Source organism: Oncorhynchus masou, chromosome 18 (assembly GCF_036934945.1).
Source record: "Oncorhynchus masou masou isolate Uvic2021 chromosome 18, UVic_Omas_1.1, whole genome shotgun sequence".
Classification (NCBI taxonomy): domain Eukaryota; kingdom Metazoa; phylum Chordata; class Actinopteri; order Salmoniformes; family Salmonidae; genus Oncorhynchus; species Oncorhynchus masou.
This window is the reverse complement of record NC_088229.1, coordinates 77,254,286-77,278,609: the sequence shown is the minus strand read 5'-3', so window position 1 is coordinate 77,278,609 and position 24,324 is coordinate 77,254,286. Positions and strand designations below refer to the sequence as shown.

General features: G+C 43.7%; 1 protein-coding gene across 2 annotated transcripts in view; it reads left to right on the top strand.

Annotated features, from left to right (window-relative positions):
* Positions 1 to 6: 6 nt before the first annotated feature.
* Positions 7 to 24,324, top strand: part of memo1 (mediator of cell motility 1) — a 25,176-nt gene continuing 858 nt past the window's right edge. Inside the window, exons 1-8 of one of the 2 annotated variants that reach the window (XM_064924492.1) lie at positions 7 to 286; positions 13,963 to 14,044; positions 14,279 to 14,347; positions 14,775 to 14,887; positions 16,666 to 16,777; positions 19,338 to 19,480; positions 20,299 to 20,375; positions 24,137 to 24,241. In XM_064924492.1, coding sequence (XP_064780564.1) covers positions 226 to 286; positions 13,963 to 14,044; positions 14,279 to 14,347; positions 14,775 to 14,887; positions 16,666 to 16,777; positions 19,338 to 19,480; positions 20,299 to 20,375; positions 24,137 to 24,241 — 762 coding nt within the window. In that variant the 5' untranslated portion in view covers positions 7 to 225. Of the gene's footprint in view, positions 287 to 2,210; positions 6,214 to 13,962; positions 14,045 to 14,278; positions 14,348 to 14,774; positions 14,888 to 16,665; positions 16,778 to 19,337; positions 19,481 to 20,298; positions 20,376 to 24,136; positions 24,242 to 24,324 lie in introns of those variants that run through there. The other variant, XM_064924491.1, reaches the window with a different exon arrangement.

The window sequence follows — 24,324 nt, the reverse complement described above, 5'->3', positions numbered from 1 at the left end:
TAGAATCACTTTTCTCAGCATTTTTTTTATCTAACGTTAGCTGGCTGGCTAACTTCCACTTTTTTTTTTTTTTTTGCATTCCTTCTTTGTCTTAGTCGACGTTTTGTTTTTGTTGGTGGTTTCTATCTGGCCAGTTGTTTTCCTCTTCCCCTCCACTCCCAGAGTTTTTACTTTTTCTACCTGATAAGGTTCCAGTTTACCAAGATTGGCAGCTCCGGAGTTAAGATGTCCAACCGAACAGTGTGCAGAGAAGCAAGTCACGCTGGCAGTTGGTACGCCGCCTCAGGTATAGAACTGAACCGGGGGAATGGGCCAAAGACCAGGGAAGTTGCTAGCAGGGTTATCTAACCTAGCTAGCTAGCAGACTGGTCTCTGTAATGTTTGGGTTGTTGTCCGGGGAAGTTAACCTAGCTAGCTAGCAGACTGGTCTCTGTAATGTTTGGGTTGTTGTCCAGGGAAGTTAACCTAGCTAGCTAGCAGACTGGTCTCTGTAATGTTTGGGTTGTTGTCCAGGGAAGTTGCTAGCTGGGTTAGTTAACCTAGCTAGCTAGCAGACTGGTCTCTGTAATGTTTGGGTTGTTGTCCAGGGAAGTTGCTAGCTGGGTTAGCTAACCTAGCTAGCTAGCAGACTGGTCTCTAATGTTTGGGTTGTTGTCCGGGGAAGTTGCTAGCTGGGTTAGTTAACCTAGCTAGCTAGCAGACTGGTCTCTGTAATGTTTGGGTTGTTGTCCGGGAAGTTGCTAGCTGGGTTAGTTAAACTAGCTAGCTAGCAGACTGGTCTCTGTAATGTTTGGGTTGTTGTCCAGGGAAGTTGCTAGCTGGGTTAGCTAACCTAGCTAGCTAGTTGACTGGTCTCTGTACTGTTTCTGCTGTTGTCCAGGGAATTTGCTATCAGGGTTATCTAACCAAGCTAACTAGCTAGCAGACTGGTCTCTGTAATGTTTGGGTTGTTGTCCAGGGAAGTTTCTAGCTGGGTTAGCTAACCAAGCTAGCTAGCTGACCTGTCTTTCAGGGGCTGTTGTTGTGAGGGGTAGTAACTAGTTAGCAGGGTTACTATAGCAAGCCTACCTAGCTGCAGACGAGTCTCTCTGGGCTGGTGTCCTGGAAATTATTTTAGAGTTACACTTCATATAAGGAAATCAGTCAATTGAAATAAATTAATTATGGCCTAATCTATGGATTTCACATGACTGGTAAGGAGCACAGAAATAGTACTCAGTTTCATCAGCTGGTCGGGTGGCTGGTCCCAGACGCTGGCTGGCGTGGTTACATGTGGTCTGCGGTTGTGAGGCAGGTTGGACATGCAGCCAAATTCTCTAAAATCACGGAAGCGGCTTATGGTAGAGAAATTAACATTGCATTCTCTGACAACAGCTCTGGTGGACAATCCTGCAGTCAGCATGTCAATTACACACTCCCTCAACTGGAGACATCTGTGGCACTGACATAACTGCACATTTTAGTTGTCTTTTATCACCCCCAGCACAGGCTGCACCTGTGTAATGATCATGTTATTAATCAACTTCTTGATATGCGACACCTGTCAGGTGGATTGATTACCTTGGCAAAGGAGAAATGCTCACTAACAGGGATGTAAACAAACATGTGCACAATTTGAGCTAAGTAAGCTTTTTGTGCATATGGAACATTTGAGATTCTTTGTTGCAGCTCATGAAACCAACACTTTATATGTTGCGTTTATATTTTTGTTCAGTATAGATGGGTTGCTAACTAGTTGACTAATTGAGGAGGATAGCAGTGAGGAAAGAACAGACCGTGCTCTCTCTCAGTTGGTTGAGAGCAACAAAACCTGCAAATGTTTCTTTTTTTTTTTGTCCTGGCGCGATGAAATGGCCTGGTCATATAAACCTTAGATTGCTGATACTACGTATTGGCCAGTGATAGGCTTTGAAGCCACCAGTCGGCCATATTGGCACCCCCCAGTAGGAGCAGTCCTCCATAGGAATGGATGGAATTCTATAGTATTTCAATAAAGTGTTTCAAGGACAAAATCTCATATATTTAAGTATTTTTGTTGTAGTAGGGACAGTAGCATTAATAATCTAAAATTATACTTTAGGCAAATGTTTTTACATGTTTTCTATTTTTTGTTTTACAAACATGCAATAATGTGTCTAATATAATATATCAAACGAATGTAGACATTAATGAATTCATTTCTATAGCTTCCAAAATATTTTTTACAATAGCAGGTGTACCAAGATGGAGGCACAGTGGCTTCAACACAATGGTGAGGGAGTACCAAGATGGAGGCACTGTGGCTTCAACACAATGGTGAGGGAGGACAAAGATGGAGGCACTGTGGCTTCAACACAATGGTGAGGGAGGACAAAGATGGAGGCACTGTGGCTTCAACACAATGGTGAGGGAGTACAAAGATGGAGGCACTGTGGCTTCAATACAATGGTGAGGGAGTACCAAGATGGAGGCACCTTGGCTTCAATACAATGGTGAGGGAGTACCAAGATGGAGGCACTGTGGCTTCAATACAATGGTGAGGGAGTACCAAGATGGAGGCACTGTGGCTTCAACACAATGGTGAGGGAGTACAAAGATGGATGCACTGTGGCTTCAACACAATGGTGAGGGAGTACCAAGATTGAGGCACTGTGGCTTCAATACAATGGTGAGGGAGTACCAAGATGGAGGCGCTGTGGCTTCAACACAATGGTGAGGGAGTACCAAGATGGAGGCGCTGTGGCTTCAACACAATGGTGAGGGAGTACCAAGATGGAGGCACTGTGGCTTCAACACAATGGTGAGGGAGTACCAAGATGGAGGCACTGTGGCTTCAATACAATTGTGAGGGAGGACAAAGATGGAGGCACTGTGGCTTCAATACAGAGCACCCTATGGAGCAATTTCAGTGCCAAAAGAAACTGCATTTGAATTCAATATTTTTTAATTTGGATATTGAATTTGAATGTAATAGTTTGGAAATGCACACATTTTCTAATTTAAATCATAAATTTAACTTGTATTTCATGGTTTGAAACGGAATTGAAATAATATTGCTTTCAGTTTTAAATGTCTAATTACATTTTGAAATTCAATAATTATTCAGTTTCAATACGGTACATATTACATGCATTGTTTGTATCGAGTTTCCAAACTATAATTTCAAGTTTCTCAAAGTGTCATTTATTTTCTTCCAATGAAATTGGCTCTAGCGTTTGAACCGTTTGCCTATACACTGTTATGATCCCATTTCTGAAAGCTAAGACTCTTAGCCTTCTGTTCCCCTCTATAGACACGTTATAATGGAGTGTGAATAGCCCTGTCATAGCCCAATAACACTCACTAATTAATCTTGATCTTGTGACTGACTGGGTGTGAACCAGGTACCCTTTGACCTCAAAAGAGACAATCTATGCCTAGGCTTAAGCTCAGTAGGCTAACCGTCTTAACCCAGTCAGTCACATTACCCCTTTTATAATGAGTACTCTTGCAAGAGACTTGTCTAGCTAACACGTCTTCAGGTCTCCGCCAAGTATCTCATCACACAAGCGTGGGTCACCAAACCGCACTATTTTCTATTTTGATGACTAACCTTGCTAGATCTTGAAGGGATTAATGTAGCAGATGAAATCTGTGAAACTCACTCCTCAGGCCTGAAGTTTTGCGACCGGAGGGAGGGGGTTTCAAGGCAGAGGTCTAATAATTATTCTGTGGTCAGGTGGGTCTTTATTCCGTGGTCAGGTGGGTCTTTGTTCCGTGGTCAGGTGGGTCTTTGTTCCGTGGTCAGGTGGGTCTTTGTTCCGTGGTCAGGTGGGTCTTTGTTCCGTGGTCAGGTGGGTCTTTGTTCCGTGGTCAGGTGGGTCTTTGTTCCGTGGTCAGGTGGGTCTTTGTTCCGTGGTCAGGTGGGTCTTTGTTCCGTGGTCAGGTGGGTCTTTGTTCCGTGGTCAGTTGTAACTTTTGATTGATTGCGTTTGAGAAAGGTCTACTGGTGTGCATTAATTTGGTCAGCGCGTCCACACACATCATTGTTAATCTGATCATTGCATATTTATTATCTCCGGCCTCGAGGTCACCAAGCTGCTTGTTATGGTGCACACGTGCCTCCATCGTTACGTGTATCAGCGCATAAATAATGACACTCACCTGGACTCCATCACCTCCTTCATTACCTGCCCTATGTCACTCCCTTTGGTTCCTACCCTATATGTCCCTCCCTTTGGTTCCTTCCCTATATATGTCACTCCCTTTGGTTCCTACCCTATATGTCACTCCCTTTGGTTCCTTCCCTATATGTCACTCCCTTTGGTTCCTACCCTATATGTCACTCCCTTTGGTTCCTTCCCTATATGTCACTCCCTTTGGTTCCTTCCCTATATGTCACTCCCTTTGGTTCCTTCCCTATATGTCACTCCCTTTGGTTCCTTCCCTATATGTCACTCCCTTTGGTTCCTACCCTATATGTCACTCCCTTTGGTTCCTACCCTGGGATGTCACTCCCTTTGGTTCCTACCCTATATGTCACTCCCTTTGGTTCCTACCCTATATGTCACTCCCTTTGGTTCCTACCCTATATGTCACTCCCTTTGGTTCCTACCCTATATGTCACTCCCTTTGGTTCCTTCCCTATAGATGTCACTCCCTTTGGTTCCTTCCCTATAGATGTCACTCCCTTTGGTTCCTTCCCTATAGATGTCACTCCCTTTGGTTCCTTCCCTATAGATGTCACTCCCTTTGGTTCCTTCCCTATAGATGTCACTCCCTTTGGTTCCTTCCCTATAGATGTCACTCCCTTTGGTTCCTTCCCTATAGATGTCACTCCCTTTGGTTCCTTCCCTATAGATGTCACTCCCTTTGGTTCCTTCCCTATAGATGTCACTCCCTTTGGTTCCTTCCCTATTGATGTCACTCCCTTTGGTTCCTTCCCTATTGATGTCACTCCCTTTGGTTCCTTCCCTATAGATGCCACTCCCTTTGGTTCCTTCCCTATTGATGCCACTCCCTTTGGTTCCTTCCCTATTGATGCCACTCCCTTTGGTTCCTTCCCTATTGATGCCACTCCCTTTGGTTCCTTCCCTATTGATGTCACTCCCTTTGGTTCCTTCCCTATTGATGCCACTCCCTTTGGTTCCTTCCCTATATATGTCACTCCCTTTGGTTCCTTCCCTATTGATGTCACTCCCTTTGGTTCCTTCCCTATAGATGTCACTCCCTTTGGTTCCTTCCCTATTGATGCCACTCCCTTTGGTTCCTTCCCTATTGATGTCACTCCCTTTGGTTCCTTCCCTATTGATGCCACTCCCTTTGGTTCCTTCCCTATATATGTCACTCCCTTTGGTTCCTTCCCTATTGATGTCACTCCCTTTGGTTCCTTCCCTATTGATGTCACTCCCTTTGGATCCTTCCCTATTGATGCCACTCCCTTTGGTTCCTTCCCTATTGATGCCACTCCCTTTGGTTCCTTCCCTATTGATGCCACTCCCTTTGGTTCCTTCCCTATTGATGTCACTCCCTTTGGTTCCTTCCCTATTGATGTCACTCCCTTTGGTTCCTTCCCTATTGATGCCACTCCCTTTGGTTCCTTCCCTATATATGTCACTCCCTTTGGTTCCTTCCCTATTGATGTCACTCCCTTTGGTTCCTTCCCTATTGATGTCACTCCCTTTGGATCCTTCCCTATTGATGCCACTCCCTTTGGTTCCTTCCCTATTGATGCCACTCCCTTTGGTTCCTTCCCTATAGATGTCACTCCCTTTGGTTCCTTCCCTATTGATGCCACTCCCTTTGGTTCCTTCCCTATTGATGCCACTCCCTTTGGTTCCTTCCCTATAGATGTCACTCCCTTTGGTTCCTTCCCTATAGATGCCACTCCCTTTGGTTCCTTCCCTATTGATGTCACTCCCTTTGGTTCCTTCCCTATTGATGCCACTCCCTTTGGTTCCTTCCCTATTGATGCCATTCCCTTTGGTTCCTTCCCCAGGCGTCATTGTTTCAAGTCTGTGCGTTGTTCTTGTTTTGTATTATGATTGCTATGTATTTATTTAACGTTTCACTTCCTGATCTTGCTTCCTGACTGCTAGCGTGCATGCCAGTATTCCCTTTGGAACTGTAGTCTTTTAGTATAGGTGTTAGTAGTATATTTTTCTTCTACTGTGTGTGTGTGTCATTGTTCCTGCATACTGCTGTGTAAACTCACCTTGGTCTCCAGAGTAAATAAACTCTGTCTTGAATACAAAACCATGTCTACTTATTTGCTTTATTGACAGACTAATCTACTGGTTTATTGAAACATGTTTACTTGCCAAGAAATACAAGATTAAACGATACACCAACTCCCTGCATCGTTTTGATTTCGCAGTAAGATTGTAGGATCCAGGTAGGATGGATGGGGAGCCCGTCACTGGGACGACAACCCAATATGGGATTAGGGGGGGTTTAGCGGGTGCTATAGTGGAGAACAAATGGACACTCATATTATGATAAATATAATTTAAACTTTGGCATCTCGTTATGGTGAAATAAGTATAGCCAGTTATAATTGTAATACTATCAATATTTATCTGGCTAGAAGAGAAGGAATATCATATCTGTTGTTTAGATTTAAAGTTGTGGATAAAGGACTGGGGTGGTGAAATCTATTTCTCCCAAACTATTCTGTTAAAAACAAGGTAACTTTTCCCTGACAACCTAGGTATAGCAGATCCTCCTTATTGTATGGGACCCTTTTTTTTTTTAAATGTGCTTTCAGAGGCCATGCCATTCCGTGCTCGTCTTTAAAACAAGCATTTTAGGTGGAGTTTATATTAACGAAGGAAATGGGGGGGGGGGTGGGGGGACTAACAGTTAGACAGCAATAAAAACTGAACCATGGAGGCAGAGAATAAGTTAGAGGAGAAACACAAAGGAATGGAGGAACTTAAGATCATGTGTAATATATTATTATGTTTTTAAATAAAGTGAACTGGATGGAATGAGTCACCTATGATTCACTGAACTATTTTTTTGAAAGAGGAAGCAAAGTACTTGTAAGCATATGTTTTGTTTTCAGTCTCTTATCTCCACTAACCAAAGTTAACTGTAAGGATTTGTGTTCTATTTAATAATGTACAATTAACATCTGTACAGAAAGACTCATGTGAAGGTCAAATTACAGAGGAGGAACTTATTGATTCAATTAAAGCCTTTAAGTCTGGGAAAACTCCAGGCCTGGATGGCACACCAGTGGTAGTATACTAAACTCCAGGCCTGGATGGCACACCAGTGGTAGTATACTAAACTCCAGGCCTGGATGGCACACCAGTGGTAGTATACTAAACTCCAGGCCTGGATGGCACACCAGTGGTAGTATACTAAACTCCAGGCCTGGATGGCACACCAGTGGTAGTACACTAAACTATATATGTTTTTATACTCAGAGGGCCGTTATTAACATGTTAACCACTCCTATGGAAATGGTAGATTATCAGATACTAAGCAAGAAGGCCTGATTTTAATTATTACTGACACAGGATCCAAGAAGTAAATATAAAGATCCAGTCCATTTACACAATTGGAGGCACTTTACACTTCAGTGTTGTGATGCAAAAATTCTAGCAACATGCTTAGCGTATATAATTTAAAAAGATTTTGTCCGATATTGTTCATTTTGATCAGACTTTTTTTTTACGTGGACTAGACCTTTTAGATAATATAAGACAAGTACTGGACACAATAGAAAACTATGAAAAATCATGAGTGGCAGGCTTGTAGGTGCTTCAACAAAGTACTGAGTAAATGGTCTGAATACTTATGTAAATCTGATTTTTTTTTAAATTGTGTGTTTAAAAAAAAAAAATAGTTTTGCAAAAAAAAACTATGTTTTTGCTTTGTCATTGTTGTATTGTGTTCAGATTGATGAAGGGGGGGGGGTCTATTTAATCCATTTTAGAATAAGGCTTTAACGTAACAATAATGTGAAGGGGTCTGAATACTTCCCGAATGCCCTGTACACAACAGCTAGTAATATTCATAGCAAAATACTGTGGTGAGTATACTAGGCGTCCCTATAGTCGGCCTCTTGCAGATTTGTTTGTCCTGGATAGACCATGAAGACTGATCGTGAGGATGTGTACCCATACAATAAACCATGTGCTACTAAAGCTGGTGTTATCAGCAGCAGGGTTAGTCTGTACACAGTAGCCAACATTTTACTACCTTGTCCCTATCAATACACACTCAGACAAGGCACTATATCCACCCCCCCCCCCACCCCCCCCATGTCAATATATCATGCGTACTGACTGTCCTTCACACACAATACTCACATCCAACAGACGCCAGTCAGTCACCCACACCATCCCCTCTTACGAAATACCCCCTTTTCTCCAATTCAAGCCGTCCATGAACCAATCAGCTAAGTGATTCCATGCTCAGAAATAATACAGAAACGACGACGGCAGAAGTTGCAGTTGAATTGTAGACCCGCCCAACAGAACACTTTGACTATGCGTAGTTCCAGTGTATTTATTTGCTCGCCAGGTGAGGTGATCGAGAGGTGACTTGCTATTAGTTCCTGGTGCTGAGCTTGACGTTGATGCCGCTGCGGATATTGATGGGAGCGGACTCTAAATAGAGTCGTTAGTTAGCTAGCTAACGGTTACAGTGCATTTCAGACTTCTTGACTTCCTGTAAATGTTTTTACAGCCTCAATTTAAAAAATACATTTTTTTCCTTCACCCGTCTACAAACAATACCCCATAATGATAGTGAAAACATGTTTTTAGAAATTTTAGGACATTTTTTTTATTGCCAATGAAATATCTCATAAGTATTCACACCCCTGGGTCAATACTTTGTAAAATAACTTTTGGTAACGATTACAACTTTGAGTCTTTCTGGGTAAGTCTGTAAGAGCTTTCCACACCTGAATTGTGCAACATTTGCCCGTCAAATGCTCAAAAGCTCTGTCAAATTGGTTGTTGATCATTGCTGGACAGTCCATTTTCAAGTCGATTTAAGTCAACTGTTACTCAGCCACTCGGGAACATTCACTGTCTTCATGCAAAGCAACTCCAGTGTAGATGTGGCCTTGTGTTTTAGGTTATTGTCCTGCTAAAAGCTGAATTCATCTCCCAGTGTCTGTTGGAAAGCGGACTGAACCAGGTTTTCCTTTAGGATTTTGCCTGTGCTTAGCTTCATTCCATTTCTTTTTATCCTGGAAAAACTCCCCAGTCCTTTACGATTACAAGCATACCCATAACATGGTGCAGCCACCACAATGCTTGACAATATGGAGTGTGGTACTCTGTAATGTATGTTTGGGGCAAATCAAATACAACAACTTTTTTTACAGTATTACTTTAGTTCCTTGTTGTGGAATATTTGTGTTGGATACAGGCTTCCTTTTCACTCTGTAAATTAGGTTCGGTTTGTGGAGTAACTACAATGTTGTTGATCCATCCTCAGTTTTCTCCTATCACAACCCATTAAATTCTATAACTGTTAAAAATTCTTTAACTTTTAAGTCACCATTTGCCTCATGGTAAAATCCCTGAGAAGTTTCCTTCCTCTCTGGCAACTCAGTTATCTTTGTTAGTGACTGGGTGTATTGATACACCATCCAAAGTGTAATTAATAACTTCAGCTCAACGGGGTGTTCAATGTCTGCTTTTTTTTCCTTTCCTTTTTCCCCACACACCAATGGGTGCCCTTATTTGTTAGGAATTGGAAAACGTTCCTGGTCTTTGTGGTTGTCTGTTTTTGAAATTCACTGCTCCACTGTGGGACCTTACATATAATTGGATGTGTGGGGTACAGAGATGACATGGTCATTCAAAAATCATATTAAACATGTAATTACAGTGGTATTATTACAGGCAGAGTTCCTCTGTCAAGTGTCTGTTTTGTCCATCTTAATCTATTATTTTTATTGGCCAGTCTGAGCTATGGCCTTTTCTTTGCAACTCTGCCGAGAAGACCAGCATCCCCGAGGCGCCTCTTTACTGTTGACATTGAAACTGGTGTTTTGTGGGTCCTATTTAATGAAGCTGTCAGTTGAGGACTTGTGAGGCGTCCGTTTCTCAAACTAGACACTAATCTACTTGCCCTCTTGCTCAGTTGTGCACGGGGGCCTCCCACTCCTCTTTCTATTCTGGTTAGAGCCAGTTTGCGCTGTTCTGTACACAGCGTTGTACGAGATCTTCAGTTTCTTGGCAATTTCTCACGTGGAATCGCCTTCATTTCTCAGAACAAGAATAGGCTGACAAGTTTCAGAAGAAAGGTCTTTGTTTCTGGACATTTTGAGCCTGTAATCGAACCCACAAATGCTGATGCTCCAGATACTCAACTCGTCTAAAGAAGGCCAGTTTTATTGCTTCTTTAATCAGGACAACAGTTTTCAGCTGTGCTAACATAATTGAAAAAGGGTTTTCTAATGATCAATTAGCCTTTTATAATTATAAGCTTGGATTAGGCTCCCGCAATATGCAATTTTTCAGGTAAGTTAGGAACAAATATATACAGGCAGTTAGGAAAGCAAAGTGAAGGCTAGCTTTTTCAAACAGAATTTTGCATCCTGTAGCACAAACTCAAAAGTTCTGGGACACTGTAAAACCCATGAAGAATAAGAGCACCTCCTCCCAGCTGTCCACTGCACTGAGGCTAGGAAACATTGTCACCACCGATAAATCCACAATAATTTAGCATTTCAATAAGCATTTTTCTACAGCTGGCCATGCTTTCCACCTGGCTACCCCTACCCCGGTCAACAGCCCTGCACCCCATCCACAGCAACTTTCCCAAACCTCCTCCATTTCTCCTTCACCCAAATCCAGATAGCTGATGTTATGAAAGAGTTGCAAAATCTGGATCTCTACAAATCAGCCGGGCTAGACAATCTGGACCCTCACTTTCTAAAATTATCTGCCAAAATTGTTGCAACCCCTATTTACCAGCCTGTTCAACGTCTTTCGTTTCGTCTGAGATCCCCAAAGATTGGAATGCTGCCTCAGTCATCCCCCTCTTCAAAGGGGGAGACACTCTAGACCCAAACTGTTACAGACCTATATCTATCCTACCCTGTCTTTCTAAGGTCTTCGAAAGCCAAGTGAACAAACAGATCACCGACCATTTAGAATCCCACCGTACCTTCTCCGCTATGCAATCCGGTTTCCGAGCTGGTCACGGGTGCACCTCAGCCATGCTCAAGGTCCTAAACGACTTTATAACCACCATCGATAAAAGATTGTACTGTGCAGCCGTCTTCATCTACCTGGCCAAGGCTTTCGACTTTGTCAATTACCACATTCTTATCGGCAGACTCAACAGCCTTGGTTTCTCAAATGACTGCCTCGCCTGGTTCACCAACTACTTCTCTGATAGAGTTCAGTGTGTCAAATCAGAGGGCCTGTTGTCCGGACCTCTGGCGGTCTCTATGGGGGTGCCACAGGGTTCAATTCTCAGGCTACTCTTTTCTGTATACATCAATGATGTCGCTCTTGCTGCTGGTAATTCTTTGATACACCTTTGATACACCTATACGCAGACGACACTATTCTGTATACTTCTGGCCCTTGGGACACAGTGTTAACTAACCTCCAGACGAGCTTCAATGCCATACAACTCTCCATCCGTGGCCTCCAACTCCCCTTAAATGCAAGTAAAACTAAATATATGCTCTTCAACCGATTGCTGCCCGCACCTGCTCGCCCATCCAGCATCACTACCCAGGACGGTTCTGACTTAGAATATGCGGACAATTAGAAATACCTAGATGTCTGGTTCGACTGTAAACTCTCCTTCCAGACTCTTTAAGCATCTCCAATCCAAAATTAAATCTAGAATCGGCTTTCCATTTCGCAACAAGCATCCTTCGCTCATGCTGCCAAACACACCCTTGTAAAACTGACTATCCTACCGATCCTTGTCTTCTTCGATGTCATTTGCAAAATAGCCTCCAACACTCTACTCAACAAATTGGATGCATTCTATCACTGTGCCATCCATTTTGTCACCAAAACCCCATATACTACCCACCACTGCAACCTGTATTCTGGCCCTCGCTTCATATTCGTCGCCAAACCCCACTGGCTGCAGGTCATCTATAAGTCTTTGCTAGGTAAATCCCCGCCTTATCTCAGATCACTGGTCACCATAGCGGCACCCACCCATAGCACACGCTCCAGCAGGTATATTTCACTAGTCACCCCCAAAGCCTATTCCTCCTTTGGCTGCCTTTCCTTCCAGTTCTCTGCTGCCAATGACTGGAACAAATTGCAATAATCACTGAAGTTGGAGACTCATATCACCCCCACTAACTTTAAGCATCAACTGTCAGAGCAGCTCACAGATCACTGCACCTGTACATAGCCCACCTTTAAATAGCCCATCCAACTCCCTCATCCCCATATTTTTAATTAAAAAAAAAAAAAAATCTTTATCTCAGTATCTCAACTTGCATATTCAGGTCACAGACGTGCTCAATGAGATTGATATCTGGGCTCTTTGCTGGCCATGGCAGAACACTGACATTCCTGTCTTGCAGCAAATCTCACACAGAACGAGCAGTATGGCTGGTGTCATGCTGGAGGGTCATGCCGGAATGAGCATGAAGGAAGGGAGGAGGATGTCTTCCCTGTAACACAGTGTTGAGATTGCCTGGAATGACAACAAGCTCAGTCTGATGATGCTATGACACACCGCCCCAGACCATGACAGACCCTCCACCTCCAAATCAATCCCGTTCCAGAGTACAGGCCTCAGTGTAACGCTCATTCCTTCAACGATAAACTTGAATCCGACCATCACCCCTGGTATGCAAAACCACCACTCTTCAGCGAAGAGCACTTTTTGCCATTCCTTTCTGGTCCAGTGACTGTGGGTTTGTGCCCATAGGCGACGTTGTTGCCGGTGATGTCTGGTGAGGACCTGCCTTACAACAGGCCTACAAGCCCTCAGTCCAGCCTCTCTGAGCCTATTGAGGACAGTCTGTGCTCTGATAGAGGGATTGTGCTTTCCTGGTGTAACTCGGGCAGTTGTTGATGCATCCTTCACCAGTCCCGCAGGTGTGATGTTCGGATGTACCGATCCTGTGCAGGTGTTACACGTGGCCTGCCACTGCGAGGACGATCAGCTGTCCGTCCTGTCTCCCTGTAGCGCTGTCTTCGGCGCCTCACAGTACGGACATTGCAATTTATTGCCCTGGCCACATCTGCAGTCTTCATGCCTCCTTGCAACATGCCTGTTCACGCAGATGAGCAGGGACCCTGGGCATCTTTCTTTTGGTGTTTATCAGAGTCAGTAGAAAGGCCTCTTTAGTGTCCTAAGTTTTCATAACAGTGACCTTAATAGCCTACCGTCTGTAAACTGTTAGTGTCTTAACGACCGTGCCACAGGTGCATGTTCATTAATTGTTTATGGTTCATTGAACAAGCATGGAAAACAGTGTTTAAACCCTTTACAATGAAGATCTGTGGAGTTATTTGGATTTTCACAAGTTGTCTTTTGAAAAATAAAAATAGGGTCCTGAAAAAGTGGCTTTCTTTTTTTTGCTGAGTTTGTGTGTGTTATATTTATTTATTTATTTATTTATTTATTTATTTATTTATTTGTTTATTTATTTATTTATTTTTTATATATTTATTTTTTATATATTTATTTATTTATTTTTTATATATTTATTTATTTTTTATTTATTTATTTTTTATATATATATATTTATTTATTTTTTATATATATATATATTTATTTATTTTTTATATATATATATATTTATTTATTTTTTATATATATCGTGTGTTATATGAAACAATTAGACATTATGGGGTATTGTGTGTAAGCCATCGACACAATCTCAATGTAATCCATTTTGAATTCCGGCTGTAACACAACAACATGGGGGGATGGTGTGAATACTTTCTGAAGGTCCTGTGTGGTTGGCCACAGCAGACGACTCATTTCTGTTTTGTATGAAGTGTAATTCTCTTCAAATTGTTTCCTCCCTTTCTGCAGGCTCCCAGCTAAATACACAACTAGAAGGTTGGTTGTCTCAAGCACAATCCACGATCAGCCCCGCTAGAGCCATCATTGCACCGTAAGCACCACTGATGATTATAATATCTCAGTCACGCCAAAAGGCCTCATCTTGGTCATCAAGAGTCACTCCTAAATATGGTTTGATAACGGTGTATGAATGACTAAAATGTGTACGTGTTGATGGGGGAAGTGGAGTTCGAACATCCTCAAAGGATGCCGTGTTTTGTGTTGTTGTAATGGTGTCTGGCCTGCCATGATGTCATTTCCTCCTAACAGACATCTGTGTTTTCAGGCACGCAGGATATTCCTACTGTGGTGCTTGTGCTGCACACGCCTACAAACAAATAGACCCTTCTGTCACGTAAGTCATTTACCACGTCTCGTTTAGTTACGTTAAACATGTCCAGGGAACTTTCTAAACGGAACAGCTTTTGTCAGTAATGGATTTCCGTGTAAAGTATAATAATATTATATTGAAATTTAGATGTTTTAAAATGTAAATGTATTTTTTTTTTTTTCGTTTCTACATTTTCCCTCCTTATCAAACCTTAGATCTGCCTGCCCTGTTTCACCCTGAAGGAACTATCTGCCCCTTAGTTACCTCAGACAGAGCGTAGTTAGCAGTATTGGCCTAGCCTCTGTCACACCTTGGAACGACGTGAGCAAAGCCTGCTGGGCCGAGGCTACTAATGGCCCGATGACTGGGTCCACTGAGCTGCTATGCTAATGTGAGTCAGGGAGGTAAAGGTGACAGAGTGAGGTGACGGACTCCTCTCTTCCCCCTGTAGTCGCAGGGTGTTCATCTTGGGCCCGTCTCACCATGTTCCTCTGTCCCGCTGTGCCCTGTCCTCTGCTGAGGTTTATAAAACACCTCTCTACGACCTCAGGATTGACCAGAATGGTAGGTACATGCATGCATACATACATTCTGTGCCCTGCTCTCTGCTGAGGTTTAAAAACACCACTCGGCAATCTCCGGATTGACCAGAAGGGTAATTTTCAAATTTTCCAAAGAACCAAAACATTGTTTTGATGTTCATGTGTATTTTGTTTTAAATGGTGAAGCTTGACACAGGGAGGGAGGGGGGGGTGTAAATGTCCTCACTGGACCCAACCATCTGACTGGCGCTGCCAAACAAGCTGCAGTGTGTCTAGTAGGCCCGGGTATGTATTGGGATCGCGGCCCGGGTATGTATTGGGATCGCGGCCCGGGTATGTATTGGGATCGCGGCCCGGGTATGTATTGGGATCGCGGCCCGGGTATGTATTGGGATCGCGGCCCGGGTATGTATTGGGATCGCGGCCCGGGTATGTATTGGGATCGCGGCCCGGGTATGTATTGGGATCGCGGCCCGGGTATGTTTTGGGATCGCGGCCCGGGTATGTATTGGGATCGCGGCCCGGGTATGTATTGCCCTTTTGGGATCGCGGTTCAGTTTTGGTACAGCGGGAAAATTAAATTCCAAAAGTTACTGTAGTTCATTTTAGTTTAAGAAAATACAAAGTGTTTGGTATTCCTGATTGTGAAGACACGATTACTCATCAACAACACTGAAATAAAGTGCAATTATGCATGTGTATAAGTTGGAAAGTTTTTCTTAGAACTTCAGTTTCTTGGCAATTTGTTGCATGGAATGGCCTTCATTTCTCAGAACAAGAATAGACTGAGGAGTTACTGGACATTTTGAGCCTGTATTTGAACCCACAAATGCTGATGCTCCAGATACTCAACTAGTCTAAAAAACAACAGTTTTCAGCTGTGCTAACATAATTGCAAAAGGGTTTTCTAATGATCAATTAGCCTTTTAAAATGCTAAACCTGGATTAGCTAACACAACGTGCCATTGAAACACAGGAGTGATGGTTGCTGATAATGGGCCTCTGTACGCATATGTAGATATTCCATAGAAAATCGTCCGTTTCCAGCTACAATAGTCATTTACAGCATTAACAATGTCTACACTGTATTTCTGATCAGTGTAGTCGTGGCGTACAAGGCAGCGTAGCCCTCAGGCCTAGAGTTTTTATTTTTATGTATTCATTTGTGTTCACAGTGCAGACCGAACCCAGGTCCGCACTGGTTACACCCCTGGTGTCTAAACTAATGACTCGTTGTAATATGCTAATTCAAACCTCACATGGCCAGTAATAATGAATATGAGTATATTGAATCCTCACTTCCCTCTAGTCTATGCTGACCTCCTGTATATTGAATCCTCACCTCCCTCTAGTCTATGCTGACCTCCTGTATATTGAATCCTCACCTCCCTCTATGCTGACCTCCTGTATATTGAATCCTCACCTCCCTCTATGCTGACCTCCTGTATATTGAATCCTCACCTCCCTCTAGTCTATGCTGACCTCCTGTATATTGAATCCTCACCTCCCTCTATGCTGACCTCCTGTATATTGAATCCTCACCTCCCTCTATGCTGACCTCCTGTATATTGAATCCTCACCTCCCTCTAGTCTATGCTGACCTCCTGTATATTGAATCCTCACCTCCCTCTAGTCTATGCTGACCTCCTGTACATTGAATCCTCACCTCCCTCTATGCTGACCTCCTGTATATTGAATCCTCACCTCCCTCTAGTCTATGCTGACCTCCTGTATATTGAATCCTCACCTCCCTCTAGTCTATGCTGACCTCCTGTACATTGAATCCTAACCTCTCTCTAGTCTATGCTGACCTCTGGAAGACTGGGATGTTTGAGAGGATGAGTCTTCAGACAGACGAGGAGGAGCACAGCATTGAAATGCATCTGCCTTACACTGCTAAAGCCATGGAGAGGTAAGACGGACTAACACACTGCAGCTATGAAGAAAACAAGGACCTGTCAAATGTCTGCTTCAACAATCACTAAGCCATCTCCATCAGTAGAGAGTACAGTAACATAGGCTAGGTCTGTAGAGCCTTTCGGTCCTGTCTGCCCCCGGTGGTGGTGGGGGCCAGCAGGGATTCATAACTGGTTTGTCTTGACATTTTGTTAAGCCCCCCCCCCCCAGTTCCAGGATGGTTTGAGTCTTTACTATGGCGTATGATTGGTTGTTTACTGATGAAGTAAGGCCTGCATGCTCAATTAATAGGCCCCACTATATGAACACACACCTTTTTTCAGGAATACACAACATGGCCAAAAGTATGTGGACACGCCTTCAAATTAGGGGATTTTTCAGCCACAAATGTTGCTGACGGGTGTATAAAATCGGGGCACACCGCCATGCAATCTCCATAGACAAACATTGACAGTAGAATGTCCCTTACTGTCGAGCTCAGTGACTTTCAACTTGGCACCGTCATGGGATGCCACCTTCCCAACAAGTCAGTTCGTCAAATTTCTGCCCTGCTCGAGCTGCCCTGGTCAGCTGTAAGTGCTGATATTGTGAAGTGGAAACGTCTAAGAGCAACGACGGCTCGTAGCGCATAGAAATCATCTGTCCTCAGTTGCAACTCTTACTACCGAGTTCCAAACTGCCTCTAGAAGCAACGTCAGCACAATAACTGTTTGTTGGGAGCTTATTGAAATGGGTTTCTTTGTCTGTACGCAAACAATTTGAGCTTCTTCTTTTAAAAATCCACCTATCCAGAAACAAGTCTCTCACCGTTGCCGCCTGCTACCGACCCCCCTCAGCCCCCAGCTGTGCCCTGGACACCATATGTGAATTGATTGATCCCCCATCTATCTTCAGACCTCGTACTGTTAGGTGACCTAAACTGGAACATGCTTAACACCCCGGCCATCCTACAATCTACGCTTGATGCCCTCAATCTCACACAAATTATCAATGAACCTACCAGTTACAACCCCAAATCCGTAAACACGGACACCCTCCCATAAATATCATCCAAACCAACTTGCCCTCCAAATACACCTCTGCTGTTTTCAACCAAGATCTCGGCGTTCACTGCCTCATTGCCTGCATCCGTAATGGGTCTGCGGTCGAACGACCTCCACTCATCACTGTCAAAAGCCCCCTTAAAAACTTCAGCGAGCAGGCCTTTCTAATCGACCTGGCCCGGGTATCATGAAAGAATATTGACCTCATTCCGTCAGTAGAGGATGCCTGGTTATTCTTTAAAAGTGCCTTCCTTGCCTTCTTAAATAAGCATGCTCCATACCAAAAAATTAGAGCTAGGAATAGATATAGTCCTTGGTTCACTCCAGACCTGTCTGCCCTTGACCAACACAAAAACATCCTGTGGCATTCTGCATTAGCATCAAATAGCCCCCGTGATATGCAACTTTTCAGGGAAGTTGGGAACCAATATACACAGGCAGTTAGGAAAGCCAAGACCCTAGCTTTTTCAAACAGAAATTTGCATCCTGTAGTACTAACTCAAAAAAGTTCTGGGACACTGTAAAGTCCATGGAGAATAAGAACACCTCCTCCCAGCTGCCCACTGCACTGAGGATAGGAAACACTGTCACCACTGATAAATACACTATAATTGAGAATTTCAATTAACATTTTTCTACGGCTGGCCATGCTTTCCACCTGGCTACCCCTACCCCGGTCAACTGCCCGGCACCCCCCACAGCAACTTGCCCAAACCTCCCCCACTTCTCCTTCACCCAAATCCAGATAGCTGATGTTCTGAAAGAGCTGCAAAATCTGGATCTCTACAAATCAGCCGGGCTAGACAATCTGGACCCTTTCTTTCTAAAATGATCTGCCGAAATTGTTGCAATCCCTATTACTAGCCTGTTCAACCTCTTTGGAAAGCAGCTTCGATCATCCCCCTCTTCAAAGGGGAGACACTCTAGACCCAAAAAGTTTTTTGAATTAAATGTTGAGCACGTGTCCACATAATTTTGATCATGTCGTGAAAATCTACAGAAATAAGATGGATCCTTCCTCTGTTTCTTGTTTGAGTGTTTAATTATGTGGGTTTAATTAGGTGGGTTTAATTAGCACACGCGGTTTAATTATGTGGGTTTAATTAGGTGGGTTTAATAAACATACCGTTTAATTAGGTGGGTTAATTAAAACACACACCGTTTTAATTAGGTGGGTTTAATTAAAACACACACCGTTTTAATTAGGTGGGTTTAATTAAAACACACACCGTTTTAATTAGGTGGGTTTAATTGAAAACACACACACTGTTTAATTAGGGTGGGTTTAATTAAAAAACACACACTGTTTAATTAGGGTGGGTTTAATTAAAAAACACACCGTTTAGTTAGGGTGGGTTTAATTAAAAAACACACACCGTTTAATTAGGTGGGTTCGGTTGGTTTACATGTGTTCAGTCCCTGTAACAGCTTCTACCATCTCGGTCAGGTAACTGCCCCAGTGCACCACACCCATACAGCCTTGTAATGTGTCGTCTCCGTTTCCCACTGCAGTCATAAAGATGAGCTCAGCATTGTCCCGGTGCTGGTTGGAGCCCTCAGTGAGTCTAAAGAACAGGATTATGGGAAACTGCTCAGCAGGTATCTAGCTGATCCCTCCAACTTGTTCATCATCTCCTCTGACTTCTGCCACTGGGGTACGTACTGAACAGGACTGGTAGAGATCAATATATTATACCCTGTTCACACTACTGAGTTGAGCTAGTCTGGTTATACATCCATTCATCGTAGTTGCTGGAACCGTGCTGGAAAGACCATGTGAGAAGAAAAGCCAGCACAGTTTTGTTCAGGACAAGTGAGAAGAAAAGCCAGCACAGTTTGGTTCAGGACAAGTGAGAAGTAAAGCCAGCACAGTTTGGTTCAGGACATGTGAGAAGAAAAGCCAGCACAGTTTGGTTCAGGACAAGTGAGAAGTAAAGCCAGCACAGTTTGGTTCAGGACATGTGAGAAGAAAAGCCAGCACAGTTTGGTTCAGGACATGTGAGAAGAAAAGCCAGCACAGTTTGGTTCAGGACAAGTGAGAAGTAAAGCCAGCACAGTTTGGTTCAGGACAAGTGAGAAGTAAAGCCAGTACAGTTTGGTTCAGGACAAGTGAGAAGTAAAGCCAGCACAGTTTGGTTCAGGACAAGTGAGAAGTAAAGCCAGCACAGTTTGGTTCAGGACAAGTGAGAAGTAAAGCCAGCACAGTTTGGTTCAGGACAAGTGAGAAGTAAAGCCAGCACAGTTTGGTTCAGGACAAGTGAGAAGTAAAGCCAGCACAGTTTGGTTCAGGACAAGTGAGAAGTAAAGCCAGCACAGTTTGGTTCAGGACAAGTGGTATGAAAAGCCAGCACAGTTTGGTTCGGGACAATCTTGTGAAAGGGGTTCTAAATATAGAACCAATGGTTTGGTCTCCTTGAAAAACCCTCTCCTTCACGGTTGGGCTTGACTTAATATATTTACCTCCTTCCCACAGGCCAACGGTTCCGCTACACCTACTATGACGAGGCTCAAGGAGAGATCCACAGATCCATTGAACACCTTGATAAAATGGTTAACACATTTTGATATTCAGTTCCTACCAAGTTGTAACATGAAACCCCTCAGCTCCTTCCATGTATATAATTGAGACATCACCACCTCTCTCTAGGGTTAGGGTTATATAGTTAACCATATCAGGTTCTAAACCCCTCTCTCTGGTCTCTCCAGGGTTAGGGTTATATAGTTAACTGTATCAGACTGGGTTCTAAACCCCTCTCTCTGGTCTCTCCAGGGTTATATAGTTAACTGTATCAGGTTCTAAACCCCTCTCTCTTGTGTCTCCAGGGTTAGGGTTATATGAAAAGCCAGCACAGTTTGGTTCAGGACAAGTTAACCATATCAGACTGGGTTCTAAACCCCTCTCTCTGGTCTCTCCAGGGTTATATAGTTAACCATATCAGACTGGGTTCTAAACCCCTCTCTCTGGTCTCTCCAGGGTTATATAGTTTACTGTATCAGACTGGGTTCTAAACCCCTCTCTCTGGTCTCTCCAGGGTTATATAGTTAACCATATCAGACTGGGTTCTAAACCCCTCTCTCTGGTCTCTCCAGGGTTATATAGTTTACTGTATCAGACTGGGTTCTAAACCCCTCTCTCTGGTCTCTCCAGGGTTATATAGTTAACCATATCAGACTGGGTTCTAAACCCCTCTGTCTCTCCAGGGTTAGGGTTATATAGTTAACTGTATCAGACTGGGTTCTAAACCCCTCTCTCTGGTCTCTCCAGGGTTAGGGTTATATTGTTAACTGTATCAGACTGGGTTCTAAACCCCTCTCTCTGGTCTCTCCAGGGTTATATAGTTAACCATATCAGACTGGGTTCTAAACCCCTCTCTCTTGTCTCTCCAGGGTTAGGGTTATATAGTTAACCATATCAGACTGGGTTCTAAACCCCTCTCTCTGGTCTCTCCAGGGTTATATAGTTAACCATATCAGACTGGGTTCTAAACCCCTCTCTCTGGTCTCTCCAGGGTTATATAGTTAACTGTATCAGACTGGGTTCTAAACCCCTCTCTCTGGTCTCTTTAGGGTTATATAGTTTACTGTATCAGACTGGGTTCTAAACCCCTCTCTCTGGTCTCTCCAGGGTTATATAGTTTACTGTATCAGACTGGGTTCTAAACCCCTCTCTCTGGTCTCTCCAGGGTTATATAGTTAACCATATCAGACTGGGTTCTAAACCCCTCTGTCTCTCCAGGGTTAGGGTTATATAGTTAACTGTATCAGACTGGGTTCTAAACCCCTCTCTCTGGTCTCTCCAGGGTTAGGGTTATATTGTTAACTGTATCAGACTGGGTTCTAAACCCCTCTCTCTGGTCTCTCCAGGGTTATATAGTTAACCATATCAGACTGGGTTCTAAACCCCTCTCTCTTGTCTCTCCAGGGTTAGGGTTATATAGTTAACCATATCAGACTGGGTTCTAAACCCCTCTCTCTGGTCTCTCCAGGGTTATATAGTTAACCATATCAGACTGGGTTCTAAACCCCTCTCTCTGGTCTCTCCAGGGTTATATAGTTAACCATATCAGACTGGGTTCTAAACCCCTCTCTCTGGTCTCTCCAGGGTTAGGGTTATATAGTTAACCATATCAGACTGGGTTCTAAACCCCTCTCTCTGGTCTCTCCAGGGTTATATAGTTAACCATATCAGACTGGGTTCTAAACCCCTCTCTCTGGTCTCTCCAGGGTTATATAGTTAACCATATCAGACTGGGTTCTAAACCCCTCTCTCTGGTCTCTCCAGGGTTAGGGTTATATAGTTAACCATATCAGACTGGGTTCTAAACCCCTCTCTCTGGTCTCTCCAGGGTTATATAGTTAACCATATCAGACTGGGTTCTAAACCCCTCTCTCTTGTCTCTCCAGGGTTATATAGTTAACCATATCAGACTGGGTTCTAAACCCCTCTCTCTGGTCTCTCCAGGGTTAGGGTTATATTGTTAACTGTATCAGACTGGGTTCTAAACCCCTCTCTCTGGTCTCTCCAGGGTTAGGGTTATATTGTTAACTGTATCAGACTGGGTTCTAAACCCCTCTCTCTTGTCTCTCCAGGGTTATATAGTTAACCATATCAGACTGGGTTCTAAACCCCTCTCTCTCGTCTCTCCAGGGTTATATAGTTAACCATATCAGACTGGGTTCTAAACCCCTCTCTCTGGTCTCTCCAGGGTTATATAGTTAACCATATCAGACTGGGTTCTAAACCCCTCTCTCTGGTCTCTCCAGGGTTATATAGTTAACCATATCAGACTGGGTTCTAAACCCCTCTCTCTTGTCTCTCCAGGGTTATATAGTTAACCATATCAGACTGGGTTCTAAACCCCTCTCTCTGGTCTCTCCAGGGTTATATAGTTTACTGTATCAGACTGGGTTCTAAACCCCTCTCTCTTGTCTCTCCAGGGTTATATAGTTAACAGTATCAGACTGGGTTCTAAACCCCTCTCTCTGGTCTCTCCAGGGTTATATAGTTAACCATATCAGACTGGGTTCTAAACCCCTCTCTCTGGTCTCTCCAGGGTTAGGGTTATATAGTTAACTGTATCAGACTGGGTTCTAAACCCCTCTCTCTGGTCTCTCCAGGGTTAGGGTTATATTGTTAACTGTATCAGACTGGGTTCTAAACCCCTCTCCCTTGTCTCTCCAGGGTTATATAGTTAACTGTATCAGACTGGGTTCTAAACCCCTCTCTCTGGTCTCTCCAGGGTTATATAGTTAACCATATCAGACTGGGTTCTAAACCCCTCTCTCTGGTCTCTCCAGGGTTAGGGTTATATAGTTAACCATATCAGACTGGGTTCTAAACCCCTCTCTCTGGTCTCTCCAGGGTTAGGGTTATATAGTTTACTGTATCAGACTGGGTTCTAAACCCCTCTCTCTGGTCTCTCCAGGGTTATATAGTTAACCATATCAGACTGGGTTCTAAACCCCTCTCTCTGGTCTCTCCAGGGTTAGGGTTATATAGTTTACTGTATCAGACTGGGTTCTAAACCCCTCTCTCTGGTCTCTCCAGGGTTATATAGTTAACCATATCAGACTGGGTTCTAAACCCCTCTCTCCGGTCTCTCCAGGGTTATATAGTTAACCATATCAGACTGGGTTCTAAACCCCTCTCTCTGGTCTCTCCAGGGTTATATAGTTAACCATATCAGACTGGGTTCTAAACCCCTCTCTCTGGTCTCTCCAGGGTTATATAGTTAACCATATCAGACTGGGTTCTAAACCCCTCTCTCCGGTCTCTCCAGGGTTATATAGTTAACCATATCAGACTGGGTTCTAAACCCCTCTCTCCGGTCTCTCCAGGGTTATATAGTTAACCATATCAGACTGGGTTCTAAACCCCTCTCTCCGGTCTCTCCAGGGTTAGGGTTATATAGTTAACCATATCAGACTGGGTTCTAAACCCCTCTCTCTGGTCTCTCCAGGGTTATATAGTTAACCATATCAGACTGGGTTCTAAACCCCTCTCTCCGGTCTCTCCAGGGTTAGGGTTATATAGTTAACTGTTAGGGGTATCAGACTGTGTTATAAACCCCTCTCTCTTGTCTCTCCAGGGTTATATAGTTTACTGTATCAGACTGGGTTCTAAACCCCTCTCTCTTGTCTCTCCAGGGTTATATAGTTAACCATATCAGGTTCTAAACCCCTCTCTCTTGTCTCTCCAGGGTTATATAGTTAACCATATCAGGTTCTAAACCCCTCTCTCTTGTCTCCAGGGTTATATAGTTTACTGTATCAGACTGGGTTCTAAACCCCTCTCTCTCTGGTCTCTCCAGGGTATGGGCATCATAGAAACACTGGACCCCATGTCCTTCACCAACTACTTGAAGAAATACCACAACACCATCTGTGGACGTCATCCTATCGGAGTGCTGCTAAACGTGAGTCGTAACGGGTACAACAGCGAGCGTATCAGTATAGCCTCAGTCGTACGATAATCTGACATCTACAGTACACCTTCTCT